The sequence below is a fragment of the Xiphophorus hellerii genome, chromosome 14 (genome assembly GCF_003331165.1).
Source record: "Xiphophorus hellerii strain 12219 chromosome 14, Xiphophorus_hellerii-4.1, whole genome shotgun sequence".
Taxonomy (NCBI): Eukaryota; Metazoa; Chordata; class Actinopteri; order Cyprinodontiformes; family Poeciliidae; genus Xiphophorus; species Xiphophorus hellerii.
The window spans coordinates 23,939,458-23,960,623 of NC_045685.1; the positions used below are offsets into that span (position 1 = coordinate 23,939,458).

The 21,166-nt window shown below is 36.7% G+C and overlaps 4 protein-coding genes across 11 annotated transcripts in view; 1 reads left to right on the top strand and 3 right to left on the bottom strand.

Moving 5' to 3' along the window:
- Positions 1-21,166, bottom strand: part of LOC116733095 (oocyte zinc finger protein XlCOF6-like) — a 778,765-nt gene that overhangs the window by 336,104 nt on the left and 421,495 nt on the right. The window lies entirely within an intron of this gene.
- The window catches only part of LOC116733104 (gastrula zinc finger protein XlCGF8.2DB-like), a 570,370-nt gene that overhangs the window by 136,942 nt on the left and 412,262 nt on the right, over positions 1-21,166 (bottom strand). The window lies entirely within an intron of this gene.
- LOC116733103 (immunoglobulin superfamily member 3-like) overlaps positions 1-21,166 on the top strand; it is a 919,724-nt gene that overhangs the window by 110,216 nt on the left and 788,342 nt on the right. The gene's annotated exons all lie outside the window — the stretch shown is intronic.
- LOC116733145 (uncharacterized) lies at positions 14,929-19,460 on the bottom strand. 3 transcript variants are annotated; one of them, XM_032583948.1, is made up of 3 exons: positions 18,828-19,460; positions 18,350-18,712; positions 14,929-16,081 (listed from the first exon to the last, which is right to left on the bottom strand). In XM_032583948.1, exons 1-3 carry the CDS (start codon positions 18,949-18,951, stop codon positions 15,927-15,929), a joined length of 642 nt encoding a protein of 213 aa, XP_032439839.1. In that variant the 5' UTR covers positions 18,952-19,460; the 3' UTR covers positions 14,929-15,926. The 3 variants fall into 3 exon arrangements, with proteins under 3 accessions (XP_032439839.1, XP_032439838.1, XP_032439837.1); XM_032583947.1 differs by having other exon boundaries at positions 14,929-16,078; positions 18,350-18,715; positions 18,828-18,945; XM_032583946.1 differs by having other exon boundaries at positions 18,350-18,715; positions 18,828-18,945.

Sequence of the window (21,166 nt, forward strand, 5' to 3'; positions counted from 1 at the left end):
GCACTGCTGAAGATCTATACTTTTATTTTACAACATATTAACTGTAAACATTATGATGCTCACCTGATCAGCTGTGAATGCACCGCCTGCACTGAGGTCCGCTGCTGCTCCGCTCACACTGTCTCAGAACAGCGACCGTCAAAACTTATATAGGCGGGTTACTTCACTGACGTCACTGACCCTTTCCGCCTCTTTCCGCCTCTTCCTCAGAAACCCACGTACACCCGGAAATTTAGTTCCCTGTTTTTGCCAGTCGACATCAGTGTTTAGCAGACGGCGCGTCCACATCCGATCATGTCAGCAGCATAAACCTGTTTTATTTAATTTTCGGTCATTTATTGAGACAATCTGCTACATAACAGGACAGAAACTTTAAGGACCAGGAGTTAGAATAACAACCTAGTAAATAAACACAGGAACGTCGTCAGATAAGTTAAATATGAGTGAGTGAATTCTGCAAATTACTAATCTCTGCGTGTCTTCTTATAACACGCAGACACGCTTCTGTTGGAGGCAGACGCGCGTCCGCCACCAACAGAAACTCTAACAGAGTCTCTGTTAGAGTCTAACTCTGTTAAAGCCCTTTAACAGAGACAGAATCGCGCCTCAGCCTCCGATGCAGAAGCGCGATTCTGCCAATAACAGAGTCATATTTTTCATTTAGTGAAGTTACTCAAAGGGTGGAGTAGCAAGACATTTTACTCAAATAAAAGTAAATAGTATGATAGAGTAAAACTACATCCAAAGTTATTTTGTCCCCAAAGATTTTTACCCATTTTTGGTGGAATATGTAAAATTTTAGTGGTGCCATTTTTCCACCAAATGGGTGGAAAAATGAGGCCAAACATAAACTTTGATTAATTGTTAATTAAAGTCAAGAGCGTTTGTCTTCTGCATGTTTTATGGCTTTAAAGGGCATCAAGTTATTCAGACACTTAAACCACATTAAGCTATGAATGCTGGGGATGCAGTTCCTATAGTCCACTGGTGAAACTGGAATCCATCAGGTGTCTGTCTGTGGGAAGTCGTGACAGTAGCACCACAGGCAGCACCGATCTGTAGTGGGTTGGTGCGATCCTTATTGTTACAGAAACAGTTTATCCACCATCATCGATAGTCATGCTAACTAGCTGAGCTTTCATATCAAGCATCCCTGTGGTGAACCAGCTGTAACAAAGCAGAGAGGAAGTAGGAGGATTTGTGCAGCGTATACACAAAGTGATTGTTAGCGCTATAACCTTCCTCATGTCTCTGATTGGTTGTTTCTGACAGAGCAGTGTATTTCTGCAGATCGTAGTAGGACCATAGAGCAGTGGAGCTGCATGTTTTCACAGAGCGTCTCATGTTATGCTGTCAGGACATAGTGATAGTTTTTAGAAATAAGATGTGTTTCTTTTTTTTAGAAAAAACATCTTATATCTCTAAGATGATTAAATAATTAAATTATAAAAGGATTTAAACCAACTGAAAAGTTTGAATAACTGAATAAAATACATTCATCAACAAATAACAAGAATCTTTGTTAGATAATTTAAAGCAAATTATTTCTGGTTCTAACAACAGTTCTTGTTTTAAGGTCCAGGGGCCTCATGTAGAAATCATGCATGCACGCAAAAAATGTGTGGCGCCATATTTTACACACAAGTCGGCATGTATAAAAATTAACTTTGCATCAAAGTTTGTGTCAATATTTGCACATATCTTCCCTGGAGTGGAAATATGCGGCTGCCACAAAAACTTTTTCTGTGAACAATAAGAGAAACATTTTATCCTTAAACCTTTACACAAGGAGCAGCCAATCAGGTTTGTCACTAGTCCAGGAATAAAGCAATAAACGAACATGACTCAGGACGTCCTAGTACTGCAGAGTACCTTCTGCAGTACTGGATGGTTCAGTGAACACCTCTGGGACAGGTGCTGGATCTCCTCTCTCTACAGGGTCTCATCATTGTTATCAGGTCCTTCCTAGGTAACATAAATGTGTCCAGAGAAAGAAAAGGTAGAATTTAAAATGGTTTATTACAAAAAGAAGGTTTTACAAACAACCTGTACACCTTAACCCAAATAACACTCAAATATAGAACCAACAAAGCTAAAGCAGGTCAAGTGTAACTTAATTAAATGACCAAAAATAATCAAACATGTTCATTTAAACTCAAAACAACTCAAAAGAAAAAAATAAATACTAAAGAAGTACCAAACTCCTCAAGCACAATCTTCTAGCAGAACAAAGTGGGTCAGCAGAACAAAAGACTTCAAATCTGCCCAAAACAGTCTTCAAAAAGGCTAACAAGCAAGCAAAGTGGTCAGCTCCATAAAAGCTGCCCCACTGGAGGAATGGTTGCAGAGTCTTTTATAGGTGGGCCAATATTGGTTGGTACGGTCATCATCTGCTGGTCCAATGTGGTTGCTGCTCCACAGCCAATCAGCAAAGTGTGCTCCCACATCTGAACCTGCATAAGAGAGACTGGACAGCCTCTAGAGACCGGGCCGAATCAGACCCACTGCAGCTGTATCATCTGCAAACTTTGGATCCCTGTCAGAGAAGTGGATGGCTGCACAGTCATGGTTGAACAGTGTAAACAGAACCAGACTGAGCACACAGCCCTGTGGTGTGCCTGCACTGAGAACCAGGGTGGAGAACCATTATCACCACCTGAGAATGGTTGGCGGGAAAGTCCCGGATCCAAACGCACATTGATGTTGAAAGTCCCATGTACGTCTGACATATAAAGAAAAAGGGACTCACTACAACAACTAGATAAAAAGGTCAAAGAGTATCACATTTCACAGGTCAGGAAAAAGTTTTAATTTAGAGAAAAGGGAGCGGGAAGTAGGCTAGTTATGCTAGCTTGACTTTGACAACCTTAACATGTAGATGTCCTGAGGAATTTGGTGTATCCGGTTCTGTTAAAAACAAAGGCAACTCTCTGACAGTTCATCAGTAGTGCAGGTGTTTAAATTGGCTAATCAACCACTGCTGTGTTCAGATAGCCACTTATTAATAATCGTAAATAAAACATCAAGCCTGAAAATGTAATACTCCATGTATGGGAATAGTTTGCACGTTTTTTGGTGTTGATTTCTGACACACTAGTGAAGCTATTGTCGGTCAGTTGCTATGACAATGGGTCTGTATCTAGCGTAGCCAATAGATGAACAAGAAAAAAGAATATGAGTCTTTTTGAGTTGTTCTTCAACGGTTCTGCGTTATTTTCCCCTTTGCTGTGGCGCACTGCACTAATTTAATAATACCCACATTTCCCGGTTAAAGTTTTTTAACAGAGTCTTTATACTGCAGCAGCGCAGCTATGGATGGCAGGTCAAAGAATCGTCTTTCTGCCATCCAGCATTGGGCACATCTGCAAAAGTTGATAATAATATGCATCGTGTCTGTAGGCAAACTGATGCTTTTATCAATTCATTCAGTACTTTGAGGACATTCATGATCTTGATATTGCCCTAAATGAAAATGAGTTTGATACCCATGTTATAAGATGATTTTATCTTTTTCATTTGGGCTTTCTGGGCTTCCATACAAAGGTAAAATAGTACAACATGCTGGGGTTCTATTGACCCAGAAAACCTGATCAGGTTATTCATTTGTTCACGAGATATTGACAAGTTTGACTTAATAATTCCTGATTCAACTAAAGAAAGTTGAACATTGTAAATAATCTCATTAATAATATTGTAATTTTTGATAATTACATAAGCCAACTATTGATACAAATTCTGATTCTCAAGAAACAGAAAATGTTTCAGAAAACAAAACAACACAAAGACAGAATAAACCGTAAAAGTTTTATTTTTGCTTTGCCAAAGAATAGAAGAAAGTTTTGCATAGATGATTCTTTCTTATAATTCATTCAGTCTGATCTTATTACAGAGAGACAATCCAGCTGCTGTTTGCTTGTCGCTTCATTCCTTAGGTTGCATTAAAGAGAGAAATTATAGGCAGTAAAGAAGCAGAAATATATTTGGGTTTTCTGAAGGTTAAAAAGGCAGGAAAACAGAAATAAAAAGCACTGACCCTCCACTGGTTCTGTTTTAAATCTGGCCTCTTTGGGAACCTCACAGTTTTCAGGGTTTCTTGGCACAGACAGAAGGCAGATTGTGATTAGACCCCAAGTCATCCCAGCACTTTGCACCTAGGAACAAGAAAAGAAATCACACATCACATCATAAAAACCCTTTTGCCACAAGAAAAATAATATAAGCTCCAGCTGTAAATTCAGTAAATGTTTATGCAGGTCAACTAAAAAGTTCACATGCACAGTAAATTAGTTTTACCCATGAGTCATCTTACCAACCGATAAAACAGAGTGGGTTGATATTTTCTTATACCTGAATAGTTTATCTGTCAACAGTGCTGGTTGCCTCCATCATTATTATTCTGTCCAGAACACCAGTGTGTGTAGTCGAAACGGCTTCCATCGCTCCACAACCAAATGCTCTCCTGGAAGACAACATACAGCAGATGACACTTTTTTTTTTTACCCCTCCAGGGGGTCTTTTGTGGGCTCTAGTGTCCCTTATATGACAGTGGGCTGACAGGAAACAGGGAAGGAGAGGGGGGAAGACATGCGGCAAATGTCGTCGGGTCCGGGAGTCGAATCCGCGACGGCCGCGTCGAGGACTGAAGGCCTCCAAATATGGGTCGTGCTAACCACTACGCCACCACGGCACGCCCTAGATGACACATTTTATTCAATGTTTCACAAAATACACTACAAATAAAATGTACTGGCAACAATACCTCCTGTGCATTAGTGCCTCCAATCCATGCTTGTTTGGCCCCATGACCTGCTGCAGTTACTATAATCTGAATCTGATTGTACTCGTTCAAGTCCTGAACTGATGCAAGGTTTGCCCCCATGGACAGACAGTTTCTCTACAGACACAAAAGTTAGAAGTAGCTGGATTTCTTCAGCAAAGAACAAAAGAAATTAAGAGCACAATGTTATTGGAAATCACCTCGGCTCTTGCCCAAGTCATGCTTTTTTGAACATATTGATTTTCTGTTGTGATTTTTGTGACAATCTTAAAATACGTAAATTTCCAGAAGGCTTGATGGATCCGCCAAGTTTGGTGAGTTTTCCGATACAGTAACACCATATCAACTAAAGGGTTAAGACTGTTAAGGGGTAGGATGTCCTAACTTTTATCTCCAGTAGAAAATCTGGTTTTGTTATTTTTATTGAGTTAAACATGAGTAATTTTACAGAAGTAAGTAAAAAATAGTAGATATACATTTATAAACAAATAAAAAAACATTTATTTTGAAAAACCTCTATTAATGGGTTAGCTACATTTTTTTCACAATTGTAAAGATCCTACAGGAGAATAAGTATGAATGGTAGCTGAACAACAAACAGGACATCACCAGGAATATTAGTGTTGATTTTTAAAACATCTTTGTTTATTCTTCCAGAACCGAAGGAGGTTCCGATACATGCAAAGGTGGGAGACGACGTTATTCTGCCATGTCATCTGGAGCCTCCATTTGACGTGAACAGTCTAACAATCGAATGGAGATTCCAGGGTCAAATAATACATGTGCAGCGCAGCCGAGTTACAAATGATGAAACTTCAGACCCAAAGTACCAGGGCAGAACCTCTATGTTCCATGATGAGTTTAAAAAAGGAAACATTTCCCTCAGATTGATCAAAGTAACCAAGGAGGATGAAGGGAATTATACTTGCTTTGTTCCCAAACTGCAAAGTCAAGTCAGGAAGGTGAAAGTTACTCTAAAACTTGGTGAGTTATATAAAATTAAGATAATTTAAGACAAACCAGATAAATATATTGATGTCTATAACACTTAATGTAATTCCTCAACAGGTAAAAATGGAGCCCAAGGCAACTTGACTGATACTGGAGGTAAATATGTTTAACTAGATAACCAGTGGTTACTGGAACTCTGGCTTAGTTTTAGACTTTCTTTGTTACCTGCAGCGATTTTGGCTCTTTGGGTTGAATATTTGTCTTCCAGCTTTTCCTATTGTCACATGTTGATGTGCAGTTGGGCAAAGCAGATAACTGCTAAATACCTTTTGATCTGCACATTGGTGTATAACTGTGTGGGATGGGGGTGCGTGTGAAGGCGTGTGTGTGTGTGTGTTAGAGAGAGAGAATGGGTGAATGTGTCTGCAGTGTGAAGCGCTTTGAGAGGTCAGCATGACTGGAAATACTTTAAATAACTTCAGTCAATCAATGTTTCTATCTTTACTCAGACAATGAGTGAATAACTGTCTTCATTAAATTTGCATTCTAATTGTGGATAAATTAGTAGAATGGTAAAATGTTTTGTTTCTCAATAGACTGGTTAATTTGACCTCTTAATGGATAATTTAATTATCAGGTTAATCACATTTCCTTGCACAATTGTTGGAGTAAATAACAAAGAATGACTAAAACTACACTGCCTGGCCAAAATAAAAGTCGCCACCAAAAAATGGTCACACTCTCTAATATTTTGTTGGACCGCCTTTAGCTTTGATTACAGCCCGCATTCGCTGTGGCATTGTTTCAATAAGCTTCTGCAGTGTCACAAGATTTATTTCCATCCAGTGTTGCATTAATCTTTCACCAAGATCTTGTATTGATGATGGGAGAGTCTGACCACTGCGCAAAGCCTTCTCCAGCACATCCCAAAGATTCTCAATGGGGTTAAGGTCTGGACTCTGTGGTGGCCAATCCATGTGTGAAAAAGATGTCTCATGCTCCCTGAACCACTCTTTCACAATGTGAGCCCGATGAATCCTGGCATTGTCCTCTTGGAATATGCCCGTTCCATTTGGGAAGACAAAATCCATTGATGGAATAACCTGGTCATTCAGTATATTCAGGTAGTCAGCTGACCTCATTCTTTGGGCACACAATGTTGCTGAACCTAGACCTGACCAACTGCAGCAACCCCAGATCATAGCACTGCCCCCACAGGCTTGTACAGTAGGCACTAGGCATGATGGGTGCATCACTTCACCTGCCTCTCTTTTTACCCTGATGTGCCCATCACTCTGGAACAGGGTAAATCTGGACTCATCAGACCACATGACCCTCTTCCATTCCTCCAGAGTCCAATCTTTATGCTCCCTAGCAAACTGAAGCCTTTTTTTTCTGGTTAGCCTTACTGATTAGAGGTTTTCTTATGGCTACACAGCTGTTCAATCCCAACCTCTTGAGTTCCCTTCGCATTGTGCGTGTGGAAATTTTCCGACCACATTTCTTCCTGGAAGACGATGGTTCCCCACCATCCTTTCAGTTTTTAATGATGAGTTGGACAGTTCTTAACCCAATTCTAGTAGTTTCTGCAATCTCCTTAGATGTTTTCTCTGCTTGATGCATGCCAATGATTTGACCCTTCTTAAACAGACTAACGTCTTTTCCACGACCACAGGATGTGTCTTTTGCCATGGTTGTTTAAGAAATGAGGAGTTACTCATGGCATCAGCTGGGGTTAAATAACTTGTTGCCAGCTGAAAGATAATCGCCTATGCAGTACTTATCCAATAGGAGGCTTGTACCTATTTGCTTAGTTAACTCCAGGTGGCGACTTTTTTTTTGGCCAGGCAGTGTATTCTCCTTCCTGAACACATGATGGCATTTCTATGGTGTGAATACTTGAATAATATTATTTGAATAAATCAACATGCCATCTTCAGAAATCTGGAACAAAGGAACCAAAGAAAGAACCAAACTAGTGGAAATCCAGTTTTTCCTCCATCCTGATTTAATCTTCCTGCCTTTGAAGAAAATGTTTCTTTAACTTTCGTCTTACATCCACAACTGGACCTACTTTGAAATAAGAGGATGTGAATTAATCTTTAAGATTATACACAGTTATGACATCATCTAGGAACATTAATATGAAAGCTTCTAAATTTAAGAAAAGTAATAAAGTGACATTTAACAAACAAAAGTTTAGCTTTTGTTCCTTCTAACTAAACTAAAAAAAGGTTTCATACAATTTAGAGTCAGACAGTAAAAATAAAAAGGTTCTGGGTTCATCTGTGTGTGTGGGTGTGTGTGTGTGTGTGGTGCAGTAAATGGTGATGTGTGTGTGTGTGTGTGTGGGTGTGGGTGTGGGGGTGTGCGTGTGTGTGTGTGTGTGTGGTGCAGTAAATCTTGACCCCTGAATGATGAGGTGACTGTTGGTTCACAGCTTTGATCTCATTAATAAAATAAAAATATGCAAAATTATATTCAAAATATTCAAAAGCGGAATTTTAAAAACCTGTTTTTTTGTTACAGGATCTGAACCTGGAGTTATTGCTGGTGTTGTTGGAGCACTCATCATCATCTTCATCACATACTATGTTGTACGTCGCCACAGAGGTAAACAAAGTAAGTCAGTCATTGTCTTTGTAAGTCTTGCAGGATTTTGGTGAATTAATGATTCTCTCCATAAATGCATATTTCCAATTGATAGAAAATTATAGTTTTTAATAGTTTGCAAAAACTGATCTGAAGCTGAAGAGAAGTAAAACTCAGAAACATGGAGCTGTCTGGATAAACATGTATAAGAAAAGTTATGCAGTTTTCACATATTTATCAATATCTGTTGGTGTTTGTCTGAAAAGAAAAGAAAATCAAGAAACCAAATTATTATGAGTAACTTTTTTCTCTTTTAGGTCTTTGTTGTTTATTGTAGCCTTTCTGCCTGCCCAGGTTGATGAAACATTTTTACCAGACAAAAACTGTTAAGGAGAATTAAATATTGTCACTCGTTTATATTGTTAAGCTAAATATTCACTGTTGTCTAATTTCTGTTGTGTACAGTTTTCCATGCTGCTGCAACAACTCTCAAAATGACAATGGGAGAAATGATGGAGGTATGGAAATGGAACAATTATGTAATAATTAACTTATGTTAATTATTTACTTTTTTATTTTCCTGCTCATTGATAAACTAAGCAGGACTGCAGTCACTGAACATCACAGCTGAGCATCAAACCAGGAAACTGAACTTCCTTGTTGGTGACTGAATCTGACTGACTAGATAATTTGATGTAGCAGCAATGAACTGGTGACCTGACTGGTTTACTCCTGGCTCACCAGCTTTCCCACTGACCTGAACAGTGATATGCAGGTTTAGCCCTTTCATGCATAGTGGTCACTACAGTGGACAGCTATCTAAAAGCCATTTTCTTGTGCTTCCTGTGGATTTTTATGTTATAAATGCACACAGACCACTGAAGTGGACACTAATGCATCATAAAATATACCATCAACTACTGGCCATCAGCTGCAAATGCAAGAAATTATTTTTGTTAAATACAATATGGCCGACAGTCATAAAAGCATGAGAACCGACCCGGTCCCTCCTTCTACTGTAGACGACTCTTGCAAGTAAAAAAAATATTGTGACATCAGATAACCCCTAAGGAACAATACTACTGATGTATTTTTCAAATAACAACTTTGTATTTGGACAAAATTACAATTGATCACATAAAAATAAAAAAAAAATAAAAAAATATTTTTACAAAAAAATGTTCCTACCTTTTTTATGCCTTAAGAAAAGAATTTTAAAAAATGGAAAAAAAAATTCTGACACAAAGGATCATAATTCATGCATCAGAGGGTTAGACCAGAGGTGACCAACCTGTGGCCCCGGATCTGGACAACACTAAAGAAAAACAGCCAAGAATCAAGAAAACAAAATCCAACAACATTCATTCATAAAATGCTATAAATAAATCTATTAAAAATTGCAAACACATAACTCAGATTTTCTCTTCTTTGTTGTGTTTTCTTCAACAGAGAAGCTTATAGCCAATTAAAACATGTTTAATATTATAATTACATCAGACCAATTAAAAAAAGAAACTAGAGCTTAATGAAAGACATCTCTTCTACCTTAATGAAAGTTATATTTAAAAGGTTCTTTTAATCTGACAGCCTCACCTGAATATACATTACATATTCAATTTAATATGACTATGTTTACATTTTTATTTTAATATGCTTTGGTTTCTGGATTGTCTCATTTTTGTCAACAAGCATCTGGAAACAAATGAAAGACAAATAATTTCAGAAAAAGTCAAAACTTTACTGCTTTACTTTATTTTTTGCTGATTGATGATAATTTTCTTTTGAAAAACTAAAAATGACAGAATTCTGTTTTTATTCAAGCCATCTTAATAATAATGTAACTTTGGGATATCAAACAATCAGAAGAAGATGATTTTATTGAAAAATTTTGTTTTGTGTTTCAGAGGAAACACAAAACAGAGGAAATGGTAACCAAGGAGATGGAGCTGAAGAAAGACCTTTACAGGACCTGGGAAAATCAAACCAAAGTGTCTGAATTCATCATCCTGACCTGAAATCTCCTCAATTACTTGTTGGTATGAAAACTGTTGCATGTATAGAACTGTGAATAATAATGAAAAAAACTGTATGCATTAAACCCAAAAGCAAATCCTTCATATTAGATCAAAGATTTAATTATCTTTTCTTGAGATAAAAAAAGGATGAAAAATCATGTAAGTTAAAAAAGAACATTTTATGTCCATAACTGTTTCTGTAGTTTAGAGTCTCTTACTCAGCTTTTGAAAACTGATTTTTCTTGAAAAGTATTTTTTAATATATTCAAAAGTTGACAGACTTGATCCCCAGCTTGTTCCTACAAAAGGTTTTTAATTTAATTTCTGTCAGTGAATCTTATTTTTAATGCTCACACTCTTGTTACATAACCAAATATTTATGGATGTTATTATGACTTGCTGTCTAGTTTTTCAATTTTTTAAAATCTTCTAGTTGGAAGTTGTTCATTTGTCCTGGACACTATTAAACTGCTGTTGTCACATGAAATATGTAAAAAGTCAAACTTTATACAACAAGTTATTATGATTAATATTAACATTATTCAAAGTGCTAAACAATGAGTTCAAAACAAATCAGATGTCAAAACACAAAGAAACTCAAAAAATATATAGTATAAAATTAATGCACATAAAACAGAGTGAACATATGTGACTTTAACTTAAACGTAGAATCATCCAAAGAACATTCTTGCCTGATGTCTTAAAAGCAGACTGTTCCTCATGATGATGGGGCACAAATGGAAAAAAAAACAAAAAAACATTCTCACCAGATGTTTTTCCTCTGGTTTTAGGAGTTTTGAAAAGGTCAGTGTCTTAAGATGGGAGAACATGAGGTAGAACATAAAGCTGCAGAAGATCAGAAAACTTTAAGTTTTGTAAATGAGCAGCAAAACATTAAAGTCTGTTTGAACCTAAAGCAACCAGTGAAAAGATTACAGAAGTAGAAATGTGAGCATATTTCCTGGTTTTGGTAAAATGTGATCAGCCACGTTTTGGACCATCTGCAGATCCGTAAAACTTTTCCTCAGTAACCCAGAAAACAGAGAATTGCAGGAGTCAATGCATGAAGACACTAATGGGTGGATATGAACCCTGCATTTTAAATGATAAAACTTTTAAATTCACCTAAAAACATTTAAGTTTAGAGATGATCAAAGCCTTGTTAACTCTTAAATGAGAAAGATCAAACCACTCACCCAAATTATTTACCTTATCGCTGCATTTTATGACATAGTCGTCAATTTTTATAGTAAAATTTTGGAAATTATTTATTTACTTTGAATGAAAGTCTTGAAAAAACATTTGAGATGTTGATGCTTTCCAACATTCATCATCCAACACTAAATACAAACATATCAATCTTTCTACTAAACCGACAGCAGAAACTCACATCAGATAAATATGTGACTGTTTCTAGCCTGAAAACAAAAAACAGAGAAGATGAAAGATTGTCAAATTCATTTATTTCTTTTAGGACTGTAGAAAAGAACTTTGAAATTCCTATCATGATATTAAGTATCAGGATTATTTTATTTGCTTTATCCTCAGATTTAAAAAAATGGCTTTAATGCAAAGAAAAAAACTGTAACACTTTATTAGACATGGTGTGCATAAGACTGACATGACTCTATCATAAACATGAAATAACACCTGAAGGAGTCTTCATGAATGTCTATGACTGTTGTCATGAAGTGTCATTAGGTAAATAATGACACTTTTAATATAAAGTTGCTCTAAAAGTTGCTTTAAAAGTGTCAGCTTTGCATTATTTTGTAAATAATGACACTTTAATGCACCCATTGAAAAAAAATATATATATAAGTGTAATTTTAAAAAACTGACCAAAGATCAATTTCAAGGGAATTATTGTTTTTGTGTCTAGGTTTTTTACAGTGGACATAAAAAATGTAAATTCCATTTTTTATGTCCAAATGAGTAAATAAGTAGGTTGTCGTCATTGATCCTTAATTTCTGAGAAATAAAAAAACATCATTGCACAAATATTGTTTGAAAATCAGATACAAAAATGTTTTGGAGGACTTTTTTGGTTTCTGACACTATTAGATGATTAAACACTCCCCGGGTCAAATTGACCCACGAACATTATTGCTGTACCCTAGAAACGAACATAATAGGAGGATTGTGGACGGTTCTAGTTCAGAGATCCCCAACCTTGATCCTCAGAGTTCAACATCCTCCATGACTTGAATGTGACTTTGCTCTAACAACTTGATTGCAATGATTGCATCAGCTCCTCTGCAGGCCATCAGGTTCTGCTGAGGAGTTTTAATCATTGAATCATTTATGTGGCTACAGGGAAAGTCCTAAAGCCTGCAGGACTTTGGGCTCTGAGGACCAGGGTTGGGATCACTGCTCCAGTTGACCCAAGATTGGTTTCTTCAGCTGTTACAGTCGATATCTTGATGCAGTGAAAGTGAAATTTTGTATTTTGAACAAATCAATTTAAAGAAGCAGGAACACATTTATTAAACATGTATGCACAAAAAAACAGTTTTGCAGCTTAAGAATCAATAATTTTATCTCCTGAATTTGTTCAAAACTGAGTGAGAAGAAATTTAAACTGTTATTATTCTTCAATATAAAACATGTACAGTACAGACCAAAAGTTTGGACACACCTTTTAATTCAATGAGTTTCCTTTATTTTCATGACTATTGACATTGTAGATTCACACTGAAGGCATCAAAACTATGAATAACATGTGGAAATATGCACTAAACAAAAAAGTGTAAAACAACTGAAAATAGCCCTTATATTCTAGTTTCTTCAAAGTAGCAACCTTTTGCTGTGATTACTGCTTTGCACACACTCTGCATTTTATTGATGAGCTTCAAGATTTAGTCACCTGAAATGGTTTTCACTTCATAGGTCAACCTGCCCTGTCAGGTTAATAAGTGGGATTTATTGCCTTATAAATAGTCATGAAAATAAAGAAAACCCATTGAATTAGAAGGTGTGTCCAAACTTTTGGTCTGTAATGTATATATGTATATATGATCTAAGAATAATATATCCCATTTTATTTTATTTATTTCCCCCATAACTATTTAAAAATAGTTAAATCTTCATATAACTTCCATTATACTGTTATATAAATATATTTATGCTTGTATATTGTTTCCTTTCTTTAGCCTTGATGTTTCACAAAGTCACTTCACATGTTGATGTTCACATGCATTTCAATGTTATTCTTATTTTTGTTCATATCTGCATTGTGCCCTCCTTCTCTTTCTGCTAATTATTATTGAATATTTTTACATAGTAATTATGTGTGAATGTTATCTTTTGGGTTTATTTTCAATGGAAATTTAATGTACATGATTTTGTATAAAGTGTGTTTTTAATCTTACTGTATTAAATATCCTTATTGCTTTTTTCTAAAGTGTGATTATCAGCTGAAGAGTTTTTTATATCTTTTATTCCCAGATCTATACAAAGTAGAATAGTTAAAGTAAAGACATTGATGAATATAGAATATGCAGGAATTTCAGATCTAAAATATAAACTTATTCTTCCAAGAACTGCAGTAAATATGATCAGATTTAATCTGATTAAATGAGATTCAGAGAAATTTTATTTCATTCACTCTTTTATGTTTATTTTTAGTTATGGGTTCTACATTAAATTGTACAATATTCCTTCCAAACAGTATAAACTTTGTTTTATTCAGGTATATTTACAAATTATTTCTGTTAAAACTCAGGTCTAGTTTGTGTCTTCAGTCCTAATTGGATTGTTGAATTACTGATCACAAAAACATTTAAACTTCAATCATTTAATTTATGTATGTTGATATTTTGTTACTGAGCTAATAAAATATTCAGCTTTTCTTGTTTCTTTGTTTTCAGTGTTTTTCAAACTTTTCTCAGTTAAATCTTTATCTTTATAGTTAAATAAATAAACAGGAAGTAGAAACAGAGAATCTGATGAAAGATGTTCAATTAATGCATCAAAATAAATTAAATCAACAAATGTTACTAAATTATTTCATGTTGTTTCCTGATTCTGTTTCATGTAAACTGAAGTGAAGATCACAGAGTGAAGCATCAGGATGAAGCTGCTGATCAACTGATCAGATCAATATTTAATAATCACGTCTTAAAGCTGTTAGAAATAAACACATTTCATTAAAGAAACATTTCTAAATCTGTGTTTTCACATCAGAACTGAATAAAGACAGAAAGGAGGAGAAATACTAACTTTCACTGCTGAGCAGCTTTTAGTCAGAGCTTAGAGCGCCACCATGTGGACAAAACCACACATTGCAGCTGATCTCTGCTGAGGTAACATCATTTACTTCCTGGTTGGATCTTTATAGATTTGACTGATTTTAGTGAATATTATTATTATTATTATTATTATTATTAATAGATTAAAACTCTGTTACTCAGAACATCTGGGTCCAGATGTTCTGGTTCCTGATCAAAGCTCCAGTTTAACCAGCTGCTCTGAACCAGTTGATCTGGAGCTAAATGTTGATCATCTGACGGTTTAATGAGACGCTGCAGATAAAATAAATATGATAAAATAATGAAATTTATTCTATTAACATGGAATTAGAGTCCTGACAGCATCTTTCTATAAAACTGATTTATTTACATTTTAACAGCAGAAACAGAAAACAAAGCAGATAAACTGATCACAGTAACAAAACCTCTCAGCTGTTCAGCTTTAATAACTGGATGGTTCTGATCCACAGAACCTTTTGGAGCTGAAAGCTGAGAAAACGACTCACTGGCAGCTTTTCATTGAGATTCATGTTGATTCATTTGAAATGACTGAATTTTAATACTTTCTGAATCAAAGCTCTGAGAAAAATGACTTCAATAAATTTGCTTCAACAAAACTTTTTAAAGTTGATTCAAAACAACAGATGGAAAGACTCTGTTCATTTTTTTACTGAGATTCATTCATTCACTAAATTAAAATATTTTACATATAAAAACATTTATAAAAATCAGTTGTTTAAAAAAATAACATGTATTATAAACGTTTCACCAGCTGGTTTTTACTTAAATTATAAACTTGTGTAAAAACGTCCATTAATCTGGACTGAACTGGACAAAGTCATCAGAACTGAACCAAACGACTCCTGGACCAAAATCCTCTGGACCGATGAGACCAAAGTCCAGAAGTTTGATCTCAATAAACAGAGAAAACATGGAGGCGCCATGTTGGAGCAGCTCAGCTACGTCGGCTCTGATTGGTTCTGGTTCTGGTTTCCCTCTGGTTCTGGATGCTCTGCCACTAGAAGGATTTTTGCTCTTACACTTTTTACTTTCAGACAGTTGTAGTGATACGTAACCATGACAACAATGTATTGTTTTACTACTTACTCTCTCTCTACAGAGGAGAAGCAAAAGCTGATGAGGTGGATTAGCAGAGCCTGATGATGTCATCCAGTGTTTCAGTGAACTATTTTCTCTGCTGTCTGATATTTGACCTGTTTGCTTGTCATGCAGCCATGATTTGGTCAAACAGCAACAGTCTTCAGTCAGAGGCTTCTTCATATTCAGTCCAACACAGACTGCTACTGGAGCTCCTTCCTGCCCACAGGATCATCATCCATATCAACCCTTTGAACTGAAACTCAGGAAAAGTTTGACCATCAGAGCTGCTGCTGCTGCTGCTGTCAGTCCGAGAGAAACATGGAGGCCGATCCTTCCTCGACCTTCTGGTTCTGGATCCAAGGTCGTTCTCTGGGTTGGAGAAACATCAGCAGCTGCTGGAAAGATAGAAGAGAGTTTTGAATATTACAGAAACTTTAGAAGAATAAAATCTAATGGGAAACAATTAAACATGAAACCATATAAATAACACAGAAACATTTGGTTCTGTTTGAACCTTTATAAACCGGGTCGGTTCTGGTCACAAAGAAACATGAAAACTTTTCATTTTTCTCCGACTCTCTGGATGAAACCAGTTAGGACTTTTACCTCAGTCTGAGTTTCCTCAAACTAAATCAGAGGAAAAAATAATCTAAATAAATAAAAACCAAGAGAAACAGGAAGAAATAATTTCACAGAAAAACACAAAAGTTACTTCTTTTTTTTTTTATATCAGAAAAACTTTGCTGCATCTTTTCGGTTTTATTTCACATTAACAGCATTTAGACCAGTGGTGGAGAAAGTACTCAAAAAATGTACTTAAGTAAAAGTACAAATACACAGGCAAAAATGTACTCAAGTAAAAGTCAAAGTACCACATTAACATTTTACTTAAGTAAAAGTAAAAAAGTACTGGCTTTTAAAAATACTTAAGTATTAAAAGTAAAAGTACTTGCTGAATACATAACCTAATCGCTAATATCATTAAGTGTGCCGATAGTATTTAATTTGAATACATCATAAATGTGCCATTTTAATAAACAATGTCACAGATTAAACATGTTCTTATTGTGTTTATTCTCTGTAAGAGTTTAGACTTAGATATGTGATTCTATGCATCATAATTTCAGGGATGGAAACATCTTATTTCCTGTCCTAACGTAGCATGAACTTCATTAGTGACATTTATTTAGAAAGAAATCCAACTGAAAGGGGATGGAATGAAGGTGTGGGGGGGAAGACATGCAATCGAGGAGCCACGTAGCAGAGTTGTAGTCAAGACCACTGAACACGAGACCAAGACCAGCGCCCTGCGCTACATGACACAATAAAATGAAGTGCACCTATCAAAATTGGTTCTCAGATTGATCTGAAAGATCCACATTTCCATAAAAACACCTAGATATAAATACTTAGAGCTGAAATATATTTAACCAGTATCAATTAGAACTCATTTCATTCTGTTTTGCTTTCATCGCTGTGCTACAATCCGCAGAGGTCGCCTGCCATCCCTATAAAAATAACGCCCTGGGCGGTTGCCCATATTGCCCATGTCAGAAACCACAACTGTCTGCACCATTAAACCATGAAACATAGCAATTAACTGTAATTGCTATGTTACAATTACAGTTGTAATTGTAATGTTACAATTACAGTTGTAATTGTAACATTACAACAACACTATGAACACTGTCCAACTGCGCAACAAGCAGAAGGAGCACCATGACTGTTCTCATCCTCCCTCCCACTGCATGTTTGCCACCATGACAGGAGACAAAATCAATCAATGAGCATGCTCTGTGTTCATACGTTCAACTTTTACTTATTCGGCAATTAAATAAATGTGTGTGTGTGTGTATATATATATATATATATACATATATATATATATATATATATATATATATATAGCTATATATAGCTATTGCAGTGTATACAAGAACAAAGAACGGCTCTCAGTGATGCTTCAGTCCCATCAACCTTAGTAAAGATCCGTCCAGAAGAATCGGATCGTTCCTGAATCCACACAATAATTCAGTGCATGAGTGACAACTTTTTTTCATCGCAGATGCAACATGTGTCTCAGTACAGCTAGCTTTGCTAGCATCACGTCCACAGATCTTACCTTTCTTTAAGCTTTCCTTCCAAGTGACGCTAAAAGTTGGACAAAGTCCCACCGTCTGTGAAAGTGAAGCGCTGCTGGTTTTACATGTCGTCATATCTTATGATTTATGCAGCTATTATCGATTAGTTAGACATCTTCTCCCGCTCAGAGGAAACCACTGCGCATGTCTGGAGCTCCGCGTGCTAGTAAAGGGGGAGGCGATGGGTGACAACAGACACTAAGTCACGTTATTGCTTGGATTTTACGGCGCCACCTTAAAGTCCCTGAACTTCATATTTTAACGGACAAAAAGAGAGCAGTGCGACTTGGATGTAACGAGTAACGCGACACTTTTGTAGAAATGTAGTGAAGTAGAAAGTACAGATACTTACTGTAAAATGTAGTGGAGTAAAAGTAGAAAGTACCCATTATTAAATCTACTTAAGTAAAGTACAGATACATGAAAATTGTACTTAAGTACAGTAACGAAGTACTTGTACTTCGTTACTTCCCACCACTGATTTAGACTTTATAAAGTTCAGATGTTGCAACATGAACTCACCAGTAACGTTGAGTCGACATCTTCCAGAGTTGAATCCATCTTCAGTTTTCACATCACACAGATACAGACCAGAGTCTTCAGTCCTCAGTCTGGACACATGGAGTCTGATTCGTCCTTCTCTGAGGACGTCTTTGTCAATCTGGACTCGTCCTGAAAACTGTTCATCCTGAGAATCTGGAATCTCATCACCATCACAATAAACATATATTGTTACCCCTGGCTTTACTGATGATATGAATTCACAGGTGATGAACAGTTGGCTCCAAGATCCCTGAGTCTTGGTGGTGAAGGTCCACTCCAGAGTGATGCTGTGGTTCTCCTCTGCCTGATAGCTGCTCTGTGTCACATTCACTACAAATGTTGCTGCTGAGGAGACAGAGAGGGAAAGAGAGGAGCAGACACACTGAGAACTGGAACATGGGAGTCTTTCAGCTCCATCTAGAGAGCTTTCTGTCACAAAGACAAGATGGAGACTGACCACAGAGACATGAGCTGAGGATGAGGAGCAGCAGGATCCTGGAGATCATCTTCATCCTGAGAGAGGAAGAGGAGGAGAGGCAGCAGAACATCAGGAACAGCATCACTAACAATACAAGGAACATCTGGATTCCTGCTACAGATTTAACTTTATTTAGAAACAGATCAATACTGCCACCTTGTGGTAATAAAACTATACAGCCGTCAGACAACAGAACATGTTTTTATTCTCTGCTCCTTCTGACACTTTTATTATGAAATATTTTATTTAGATTGTTTATATCTAAATAAAATATTTAGATTATATTCTCTGAGCCTTCTTGTAATTTTCATGATTATTATTTACAGACAATTAGAAAACTGCATAAGACCAATAAAAACATAAATATCCTAAACAGAGATATCAGGTTTCTGAAAAGACTTTTAATTTCTATCCAGTCAGTTTCACTTTGGACTTTAATCAACTTGGTTTCTGGTTCTCTTCATTCTTCCTCCAAACTCTGGAACCTTCATTTCTGAATGAAATACAAACTTTACTTTCATCTGAAAACAGGACTTTGACCCACTGAGCAACGGTCCAGTTCTTCTCTTCAGGTAAGATGTTTGTATCTAGGATTGTCTCTGGTGAATCCTGTGTGAAGGAGTGAACTGAGTCTGCTCTGAATCCAGCATCAGTTCACTCCTTCATCCTTGTGAAACGCATCGAAATGTGAGAGAGGTTTTTAGACAATCCTCTCCAGGCTGCAGTTTTCCCTGCTGAACATTTTCCACATGTCGTGGTGTGGAGAACAGGATGGAGACAAATCCTGTCTGAGTTTGAAACCTGAGACATGTTGGACAAAAGTGTCAAACCAGAGACACTAAACTTTCAGCTGCAAGAAATAATAACAAGTTACAGAAGATTAAAAGTTATTATTACAGATATATGAACTGGAAAACATGGTTTCAGGACTTAACTGTCGTGTTTTACATTTATTCACAAGAAACGTGTATTTAACTAAAAGGTTTTATCCAACTAACTCTAAATTATAGACCAGGGGTATTCAAGAAAACTGTGAGGAGGTCCAGTTCAAAGAAATTTCCTCAAGCAGAGGTCCGCAATATCGTCTATTTGCAGTATGACAATATCGGAATACATGGTGTTAAAAAAAATAATAATACAGGTTAAAATAATTTCAAAGAAGTTTATTAGCACTGAAACACAGGATAACATTGTGTGGCTGCAGTTTAAATTAAAAATAACTAAATTATGTATTCAAAAATAAAGAAAGTGCTTAAGAAAAAATAGCAGCTTCAGTTTCCTTTTGTTTGAACAATCTCAATATTTCTGCTCAACAAAACAACTCTCAAAACACCTGAACTATTTCTCTTACAGATTTCTCTTACATCTGTCTTCCCCCAATTTCCCTTGCTCAGTGTGAGAATTGAGCTTTGGCTTGCCCTGCCAACATTTTAAATCTGGGCTTGAAGGAGGTCAGGGCCATTCTCATGCACATGTGCAGATGCTCATTGGTGAGCTTGGAACGATATTTTGTTTTTATTATGTTCATTTCTTTACCATCAAGTAACGCCTCTGCTATTTCAGTCATGCACTCTTTGACAACACTTGCATCTGTAAAGGGCTTTTTGTGTTTCCCTAAAACCCAAGCAACACGGAGGGAACATTCATTAGCACGCTGTTGTGCGCTGAAAGCACGGCTTAATACCCTGGTGGACTGATCATATTGGGCAGTGAGACTTCGAAGGGGGGTATGATTGGTCAAATGCTTTGTGCTTAGTCTCATAGTGACGCTTGACATTGGCACTTTTAATAAGTGCCACGGTTTCGGAGCATATGAGGCACACTGGTTTCGTGCTCGCGGGTGGAAGAATGAACATGTATGCATCCGTCCATTCCGTGTTGAACGCTCGATTTTCGGCATCTACTTTTCTCTTTTTAGAAAGCGCCATAGTGTTTGCACCTCTTCTGACTGTAATTCACGCCCTGTCTGTAATGTAATGGAACTATTTTATGTGTAAGGTCACGTTGGAGTAGAACAAGGAAGTGACGTAGAACAAGGAAGTGATATATATACAGGAGAGATGTGTTAAAAGCAGACAACACACTGTTCAGCAGCCCGAGAATGTGCTAGTGTTATGTTCATTATTAAAGACGTTCAAACGCAATACCGGTGACATCCTTGACTCGGCATAACACTACATGGTGTCAGAAGACGTCGGAAGATGGCAAAGTTCCCACCTCCAGAAGCCTTCGATTTTTCACGGCCGGAGCAGTGGCCTGAGTGGCGGTAGCGATTTCAGCGCTACCGGGTAGCCACAAAGCTAAACCTAGAAGACGGC

Excerpts from the sequence above, each read along its gene's own strand:
- LOC116733145 (XM_032583948.1), bottom strand. The coding sequence starts at position 18,951 with ATGTTCCTTGTATTGTTAGTGATGCTGTTCCTGATGTTCTGCTGCCTC. Across the intron at positions 18,713-18,827 it reads CCTCAGCTCATGTCTCTGTG|CAACATTTGTAGTGAATGTG; the intron begins GTCAGTCTCCAT and ends TCTCCTCAGCAG. Across the intron at positions 16,082-18,349 it reads ATGTCGACTCAACGTTACTG|CAGCTGCTGATGTTTCTCCA; the intron begins GTGAGTTCATGT and ends CTATCTTTCCAG.